The 10027-nt window shown below is 36.3% G+C and overlaps 1 protein-coding gene across 1 annotated transcript; it reads right to left on the bottom strand.

Annotated features, from left to right (window-relative positions):
- Window positions 1-69: 69 nt before the first annotated feature.
- LOC121999574 (probable F-box protein At4g22030) lies at window positions 70-1335 on the bottom strand. Its single transcript, XM_042554236.1, has one exon. The coding sequence runs from the start codon at window positions 1333-1335 to the stop codon at window positions 70-72; it is 1266 nt and encodes a 421-aa protein (XP_042410170.1).
- Between the last annotated feature and the right edge of the window lie 8692 nt (window positions 1336-10027).

Genomic DNA, 10027 nt, shown 5'->3' with positions numbered 1-10027 from the left:
CTGAGAGAACTTCATGTGTCCAATCTATTTGGTTAACAGTGAAAGTTCAGTAAGAGAGAAGGCAGGCATTCAGAAGAGTTTTCCGGCGAAGCCTTTAAAACCATCGACGTCCTCCTCTTTGCAGGAAGGAGAGGCATACTCGGCAAAGTCTTGGAACTCCGACGTGCTTCTTCCCAGTTGCAATGCCAACTTCAACTTCAGCAGCTCGCCGTTCTCCCTCTTCTCCACATCCTCCTCCCTCAGGTTCATCTCGATCTCCTCCTGCAGCCACTTGTAGAAGCCGGCGTTGTTCCTCAACAGCTCGAACAGCATCCCCACCTGCCCCGCGTGCTCCAGCGTGTTCACCACCGCCGCCAGCGAGCCGCCGACCACCGCGAGCAGCACGGGAAGCGCCCCCAGCGCTGACGTGCCTATCAAAGCCGACCCCGTTAAAGCCAGTCCGCCGAAGGCCGGCCCTGCGGTGGCTAAAGCCCTGTTGAAGCGGAGGATCACCTTCCCGAGCTTCACGTATTGTCCCTCGTCCTTCACCTTCAAGACCTTGAGGAGGCCCTCCAGCTCTTCTTCCAACTCTTTGCTCCACCCGTTCTTGTCCATGGTTTCGCGCGCTGGGTGGGCTTCTTTCTCCCTCGGACATGGTGGCTCCGGCCACCAGCGACTCGGCTCCACCGTCTTGGGGAACTTGTCGAGCATGCCGGGGAGCAGGGGCAGGGGGTAAGCCTTCTCGAGGGCCAGCACCTTGCTCATCGCCTCCGCCACGTCAGCCTCCGCCGGCGCACGCAGGGAGAGGCCGTCCTGGATCGACCTCTCCAGTTGCTTCCACATCCACGTGGCCTTCCTCTGCTCCTCGGCGAGCTGCGAGGGCTGGATCTTGTTCACTATCACCATCATTCCGGTGGCGACGCCGAACAGGAGCATGGAGGAGATCTTGAGCGCCGAAAGCTGCGGAATCGCTGCGTCGACGGGCACGGCGGAGAGGCCGGCCATGAGGGAGCCGATGAGGGCGATGGAGTTGATGGAGTTGGTGAGGAGGTGGTTCCAGTTGTTCCTCTGCGCTCCGATGATGGAGTGCATGTTGGCACGGTCGGCGACTGCCTCGGCTATGGCCAGAAGCTTGGCAACCGAGTCGTTGTCCCGGCGATCCGCAGCGGATCTTATGGTGGTGATGGTGGCCGCGTTGTGTTGTCTCAGCATGAGTTCCTCGACCTTGATCTTGTTGGCTACTTGCCGGAGATAGATGCTTTGGGGTCGAAAATTGGATGGGGGATTAAGAGAAGCATGAATTCTCGGGCGAGATGATGAAGACGACTGCAAATTGTGGATTCCAACAGTTGCCATGACCAAGGATCTCTCTCTCTCTCTCTTTTTTTCAGGGGAAAGGGAGGTCGTAGATTTGTTGGAGTTGATACTTGATAGGAGAGTGTGTGTATATATATATAAATGAAGACTAGCTTCTAATTGGAGAAACAGATGAAGTTGTTGAACATTGAAACGTTGACTGACTTGGTCTTACCATCAGGATTCAGACACGAATAATGAAGTCAAGTCAACTCGTTTTGGGTGATGATGTTTGACTGTGTAAAATTGAAATAGTCATTTGTGTTTTATGCTGGAGCAACTTTTGTATCACTTTAGACCAACTTTAATCAAAGGGTGTGATTAACTTTATTAAAGTGTTTGTGTCCTTTATTTAGAAAATATTTTTTTTATAAATACGGAATTGAACCGTGGATATCTAGATGATAATCTTAAATATTTTACTAGTATAATTTTAATTAAAAATACTAAAAAAAAAAGATGTTTTAAATATTTGAAATGCTGTTTTGATAATTTTTAAAAGAGGATGTTTTTTTTCTTGTCTACTTTGTAAGTCTTGAATGACTTCAACTCAGTAGCTAACAAGGTAATAAAAAACTGGTAGTTGTTTATGACGACTTTAACTTTTACCATCTGACATTAATAACCATACAGCATGAATTCTTATTACTTTTAGCTCACTTGTAGTTTAGTAGCTAGAGAGAGTATTAATACAATAAAAATATTTATAAAGCAACATAATTTGTCGGAATCATAATTTAGAAAAATATTATGTTGACAAGAGTTGATTTGTCTAAAGCATAAAAATATTATTTTAATTGCTTATTAGTAAATTTAAAGTATATAGATATATTTTGTATAAATATAAGACATCAATTTAACCTCTCTTAGCTAGAATTTGTAGCATTTGAAGTAATCAACGCCCTACTTAAATTATATTTTAAGTAGTTTTTTTATAACTGAAATTATATATTCTGTTTCGGTTTTTCAGTTAATTGAATTTAAAATTTAATTGATTTTGGTTTATTCACACATGATAATGATATATTTGTAATTATAATATATTAATATTCAAGTTAAAACATATAGTATTTTGATGTCAGTTTGAACTAAAGAATCAATTATATTATAACTTCTAGTTTAGTTAAATTGAAGATGTATTCTAATTTGATTCAATAAAATTAGTGTGACTTTTCAAAGTCAATATTTAAACGCACTGCATGAGGCTATTATAATTCATTCATATTCTTAAATGATTAAACGATTCAAAAATAATTATGCATCAGTTTTGGTCCAAAACTAATTATAATCATGCTCAAATTTTGAATTTGAATAATAGAAGACCATTGAAGTTTGACTATCCATTCAAAGTAAGCAAATAACTAAAATCCGTTAAAATTATTATACAAATCTAGTAATTTTGACCACACTATTATAGAATAAAAAAACTGTGAAAATCAAAATTCATTTATAAGTGTAGATTAGAAAGAAACAGCACTATAATATTATTTATGTATATATATCTTTTGTTTTTCATAAACAATATTTATATTTTAGATCTAGATAGCAATCTTGATAATGATAATTTTTTAGTCGTTTGATGATTTTAAAAGTATGATAGAAATTTAAAAAACACTATTTATATACTTAGATTAAAATTTAATTAAAAAATCATAACAATTTCAATTAAAATAATTATATGACCATTTTTGAATTGTTTAGTCACTATTTTGACCAAAACTATTATATTCCTTGATCCCATCGGAAATCGATGGAGATGATGTGTTAGGTATGTGACCCTAATGTTGATTGAACTAAGACTTCGGGTTAGCAAAAAATGACTCCAAACGATTCTATGTGTCAAAAGGAATGTCAGTAACCAGGCTAGGGAGGTGGTTCCTAGCATAGGCAATCTGACACTCAAGTTAGTGAATGCTCTAGTGGAAGGCAGTGAACAATAATAAATGAACAATAAGACGAACAATGACTAAGAGTGTGTAAAATTACGTAGCATCACCAATGCATAGCGTACCTGCGTCTGTAGATGGAAATCCCCTTTTATAATGTTACTATTTATCTGTGCACGAATCTCAAAGCATTTTCAAAAAAGGATAAACCATAAAGATGTTTTGACACCTTTCCTAAAATAGATCCAAAATCTCTGCATCCGACAAGGTAGAAACTTCTAGTGTACAACTTGCATATGGAATATTTTCTGTCATCCATGACACAAAACGTCAAAAAGAAATGTGAGGCTGTTAGATTGAGAGGCCCTTAATATGCTTAGCTGGCAAATCGACCGAGTCCACTCTGTAGGCCGATCGGTTGTAGCTTGCAAGAGCAACTAGGTCAGATTTGAGGAATGTTGTCGAGGACTCATCCTTCGCTCAGTCACTCCGATTAGACCAAGTATCTAGTTTGTCTGGTCAGACCATAGGTCCGATCGGCCAAATTAATTGCCTGAAATAGCTAACCGTGCTATCCCCGAGTGATGAAGAAGACCTGACTCTGGATGATACTAATTCGGTTTGAGAGTTTTATCAATACTAAGGGACTCAGTGTCCGACCGACACATGGGTCCCGTCAGATAATCTCTTGGCTTAGACTATCGACTGCGCTGGCCCGAGTGTTAGTCTCTCTTTGACTTTGCATGTCATGTTAGCTGACCTCCTAGACTTTGACCGAACTCGGGGTTATTCACCGTATCATTCCTATTTTTGACATTTTTAGATTTTTTTAAACTTTTTTTTAAAAAAAATATAAATTTATATTTTTAAATTTCTAATTCATGTATAAATTTTTAAAAATTAATGAAAAAATTTATATGCCATTTTTTTATTATCTTAAAAATTTATATTTATTTTTAGATTTTTTTTACTCATACATATGACATTAGTCTAGTTAAACAATTAATTTGATGTTCTTAGCGCGAAAATGAGAGCTTAATATATAATTGATTTGAGAGTTTGTGACTGAACAACAATCTATATTTTAGAAAAAGGATGTTCTTATAATAATCTAATATTCTGAAAAAAAAAAGGTAGCTTCTTTAATTTACTAGGATGTGAAATTGCACTTGAGTCGGCAAAATTGTTGTTATGCATACAATATGGTAATTTTGTTGTTATCATACACGGTTAAAGATAAAATTGCCATTTTTAAAAGTTCATGATAGATTTATTAAAACTTATAATGTTAATGATACATTTAGTTATTTATCCTTTAAAATATTTTAAAGGTTTGGTGGAACCTATGATTTGATATGTGTGAAGATAAATGTGAAAGAGTGATTTAAGTTGGGAGATGGCTAATAAATTAGTTTATGCTATTGTAGAGGTTAATTTGAGTTGGATCTATCCATTGACTCATTCTATTAAATAATCTGAATTGATTGAGTTGAAATTTTATTAATTTATTTAAAAATTGGTCCGGGTGGGCCAATTCACTTGAGTCTGCGACTCTTGTGGGTCACTCCGCAATGGATTTGGGTTAGCCCGTGGGCAAAAAAAAAAAAAAAATCTTTAATACTTAAAACTAGAGTGAAAATTCAATGACTTCGTAGGTTTGACGGCTAGTGAATTCGAAGGCAACTTCATCAACATATGGTATAACATCCCGTATCAAGAATATGGTATAATTCAACTGAAAATATAACAATTTGAGTTGGATCTAACTCATTCTATCAAATAATTTGAACGGATTGAGTTAAAATTTTATCAATTTATTTAAAAGTTGATTCGGGTGGGTCAATCTACTTGGGCCCATGACTCTTGTGGGTCGTCCCGCAGCGGACTTAGGTTAACCCGTGGGCAAAGAAAAAAAATTCTCTAATACTTAAAACTAGAGTGAAAATTCAATGAATTCATGGATTTGACTTTACGGCTAGTGGATTCGAAGGTAACTTCATCAACATATGGTATAACATCCGGTACCAAGGATATGATATAATTCAGCTGAAAATATAACAATTAATATTTTTATCCCAAAGCATATCCACTAAAACAAACATATTGTAATAATAAACAAGTTAGAAATTTGATAACATGCTCATGCAAAATCTGTCACAAACATTGATATGGTGCAAATGATGCATCTAAATTGACTAAGATACAAAGAAATTGATGTGAGTATCATTTCTTTTCAAAGTATGATCTACTTTATTTAATTTGTAATCCAAATTTAAAATTTTTTATCTTTTCTATTTTTTATGGGCTTGTGGGTTGACCAACCTAACCCGCTTTGAGTTGGGTTAGATTAGGGATTTTCTCAATCTACCAAGATGACGGGTCAACCCACCTTGTCAAATGACCGATTCACCATGGTTTGGCCTGTCTCGCTGCGGATTGGCCGGTGCCGTCGCGGGTCAGCCGGTCCCACCATAAGTCAATCCGTTCCTCTGCGGGTTGGCTCATCCCATCACGAGTCAGCTCACTCTATTTTGGGTAAGCTAGTCTAATAGCTCTATATGCTATTATCAATGTGGATATATTAAATTTTATCCTCTATTGGAGTAAAAACTAATATCGTTTATCCCAAGTAATCCAATATCGTCGGCCCCATAATAAGAGAATGGTTATTCAAAATAAGACATTCATGATTAGCCTTCATTAAAGTCAACATTTTCAACAAGGAGTTTAAAAAGCAAGAGCACGATTATCTCAAATAAAGTCTATAGTAAAACACGACATCTTCAATTGTTAAAGCTCTAAATCAATTTTCCTATATTTCTCAATATGTCACATCAAATCATATCAAAAACATAAAAATCTACTACTTTCTCTATTATAAAAAAACCCTCAATAACTTTTTTGTGGCTCCTACACTATGACGTCGGGCGAGATAGCGATTATCTTACAGGCTGACGTGAAGAGGGGTTTTGAGGAGAAAGCAAGAAGAGAAAATCACTATCCTCTAGGTTTTCCGAAAAAGAAAATTTTATTTAATAATCGATGATTAATCCTCAAACAACTAAATACATATTTATATAAAATCCAAATAAAGGAAAGAATCCTAATATATAGAATACAATTTCTATCTTATAAAGAAAGAAAAAATTATTAACATACTCATAATCCTAAAAATCCTAAATAGACTCAAAATATAAAAATATAAGATAGAAATTACTAAAAATACCTAAAATACTAAAAATACCTCAAATACCAAAAAGTGAAAATTACCAAAAAAAATGATAATAATAATAATCTATAAAACCTCCTGCATCAGTCGTCTAGGGTTGAAAGAACTCACATTTGAGTACCAAGGATTACTCCTCAAACAACTAAATACATATTTATATACACTCCATACATTAATACTTAAATAAAAGAAAGAAATCTTAATATATATAGACTACAATTTTTTATCTTATAAAGAAAAGAAAGAAATTCTAAAAGAAAAGAAAAATGATTAACAGACTCACAATCCAAAAAATCCTAAACGGACATAAAATACAAAATATAAAAGATAAAAATTATCAAATTACCTTAAATATCAAAAAGATAAAAAATTATTAAAAATAATAATAAAAATCTATAGAACCTCCTACATCACACTATTAAATTGCACATCTTTATTTACTATTTTTCATTTAATAGCTCTATAGTCTAACCTACATTCTTAGTTTTGAAATTTCACTACCGCTCCTAAAATAAAAAACCTCAAACCTCATGTCCAGGATGCTTCAAGTTTTTTTTTTTCAACTTTTTGAATTCACAAACCTATCTATAAACCTTGCATTGGAGTTGCCTTGAGGAAGGATAAGATTAAAAACAAAAGCTAATGGTATGAATTTATCACACTGAGAAGTAGGGGTGGTATACCTTATCATACCAAAAATTTTAATATTTGAAAAATATATACTAATATTTGTACTGAAATTTTGGTAAAAATTTTTCAATATGGTTAAATTTCATACCATTCATACCAAAATTGTTCGCTATTTGATTTTTTCGATATATCAAAATTATAAAAAAAATTATATTTGTTCAATTATCCTTCAAAATTATTTGGTATCAAGTTCATTCTGAATCACAATGGTATTGTATTTCGAAATTCAGCACCATAGTGATGCCGATTTTAGAAATCCAGCACCACTTTGGTATTGATTTATGAAATTCAGCACCACTGTGATTTATGATAAAATTTATTTGGTATTTGTTAATTATATATCGAAATATCGAAAAGTTTGGTACGAATAATACCTTATCAAAATTTTCGGTAGGAATGATATATATCGGTATGATACATGTGGTATAGAAAACTTTTTGATATTTTCCTACCCCGATTTTGGAGGTAATGCTAAAAAATTTGTAAAAATAAAAGGAGAGGAAATGGGCACGAGAGAGCAATGAAATCAAGCATTCAACTTGATGATTTTCGTTACAACAATGACACAAGAGAATCTCTTCTCATCTCAATCTTGTTTTAGCAAAAGGTGGCATCGCTCATCCAAAATGGTCTAGTATTATCGGCCCTACGACAAGATATAGGTAGATAAATCATGAGGACATTTTACCTTAATACAATGACCTTTTATATGGAAAAGATCAGACATCCAACGAAATATTTTACATTTATTTGGAATTGAATTCAGGTCAACTCGTCCCTAGGCTAACACAGAAGAGGTAAATCACGGGTGACCACTAGCCATTTGTGCAAGTGACCCAGGCATGGGGGAAGACATGCTCAGACGCACCGAGTTTTGACTCTAAGACCTCATGTGACAACATTCCATACCTCAACCACCGTACCGCCCTGAGTTTCTTCTCGTCTCAATCTTGAAGGTTGAGATAGTGTGCAGGTTTGGGACAAATATTACATAACTTATGCATCAAGTATTCATATTGACACAATCATAATATAATTGTTAATTATATTAAAGATTTACTTTTAAAATTATTATTATTAATATAATTATCTTTAGAATTTGTATAATTGTAATATTAATTAATTGACAAAAATTTATTATATATATATATATATATATATATATATATATATATATATATATACTCATTGTGTCTTTAGTGTCTCAGTGTTCTATTAAAATTGGTGATAAAATCCATCAATAAGTTCTTATTTGAAATATATCTCTTGAAAAATACACGTGAGCTTTCAAATATTTGACTATTAACATTCTAGCACAAAATACATGACTAAAATATATTGTCACCCATTTGTGTCATAATTTATATATCAAGGACAACCAATCATTATTGTTGGTGCAATATTCCTTAGGTCAAGGTTGACTCGGTTGACTGAGCTTGAATTGGGTTAAGCTCGAGTCTTGATGTTTGAGTTTCGATGTTTGACAATACATGTAGACAACACATGGAGATTGCAGGTGCGATTGTTCATGTGGGAGGATTATGAAGGAGAGACAAATAGGTCAAGGTTGACTGGATACTTGACAGGAAAGTCCTAGTGAGTGAAGCTAGGCAGAAGGAAAATCCTGGTGAGTGAAGCCAGGTGAAAGACCTAGTGAGTGAAGCTAGGCAGTATGGGAAATCCTGGTGAGTGAAGCCAGGTGAATGACCTAGTGAGTGAAGCTAGACAGAAAGGAAAGTCCTGGTGAGTGAAGCCAGGCAAATGAGAAGTCTTAGTGAGTGAAGCTAGGCAGAAGGAAAATCCTAGTGAGTGAAGCTAGGTGAAAGTCCTGGTGAGTGAAGTCAGGCACAGGAAATCCAGATGGATCAAGTTTGATCAGACATATGGTGTTGGGAAGCCCAAGTAGGTCAAAGGAATTGATCGGATACTTGGTACGGGAAATCCAGGTGGATCAAGGTTGATCAAACACCTGGTGGAGATAAGTCTAAGTGGGTCAAGGATGACCGAACACTTGGCACGAGGAGAAAAGTCCAAGTGGGTCAAAGGGATTGACCGGACACTTGGTGAGGGAGTTCTAGCAGGTCAAAGATGACCAGATGCTAGGCATGATGTACCAACAGGTCATGGTTGACCGGATGTTGGTCTAGGGGACTTTGGACTTATTTTTGGGCAAAAACAAGAGCTGGATTGATCAGCCGATCGATTGGCTCATGCCCAATCGATCGGCTGATCGATTGGGCGAGAACCTGTGACAAGCCTTCTCCCAATCGATCAGTGGATCGATTGGGGAGAATTGCCGATCGCACAGAAAGCCTCCCAATCGATCGACCGATCGATTGGGAGCCTCTAATCAATCGGCTGATCGATTGGGAGCTGCGATTTTACGCGATAAGTCCTGGATCGATTAGCCGATCGATCTAGACAATTCCCAAGAGCACAGAGGCACTCTGGATCGATCGACCGATAGATTTAAAGCCTCCCCAATCGATTGGGAGCAATCTAATCGATTGGGATTTGACCGTTGGCGCAGGATTTAGCCGTTGGCGTGCGATTCCTTCGGCAGTTCTTCAATTCCACTCCAGAGGTGATCACGACAGCTTCTCCACAGCATTTCTCCACTCTCATCGCCAGTTCTTGAAGGATCTTGGAGAGACATCCAAGTCAAGAGGTGTGTCTACAACAAGAAGAAGAAGCTAGGGTTAGGGTTTCATTGTCCAAATCTTGTAAGCTTTCCCTTGTATTTGCTTCTCTTTGTTTCTTGTTGTATTGAGAGTATTGTAGGGTTTCTCCTCCTTCGGTAGTTACCGAAAAGGAGTGTTTTCATAGTGGATGGTGCGTGAGTGTGTGGATCCTTGGACTAGTCACCTCTTCTTGAGGTGGATACCAA

This window comes from Zingiber officinale, chromosome 7A (genome assembly GCF_018446385.1).
Source record: "Zingiber officinale cultivar Zhangliang chromosome 7A, Zo_v1.1, whole genome shotgun sequence".
Taxonomy (NCBI): Eukaryota; Viridiplantae; Streptophyta; class Magnoliopsida; order Zingiberales; family Zingiberaceae; genus Zingiber; species Zingiber officinale.
The sequence above is the reverse complement of the archived record's forward strand: the minus strand, read 5'-3'. Positions and strand labels throughout refer to the sequence as shown.

Excerpts from the sequence above, each read along its gene's own strand:
- LOC121999574 (XM_042554236.1), bottom strand. The coding sequence starts at position 1,335 with ATGGCAACTGTTGGAATCCACAATTTGCAGTCGTCTTCATCATCTCGC.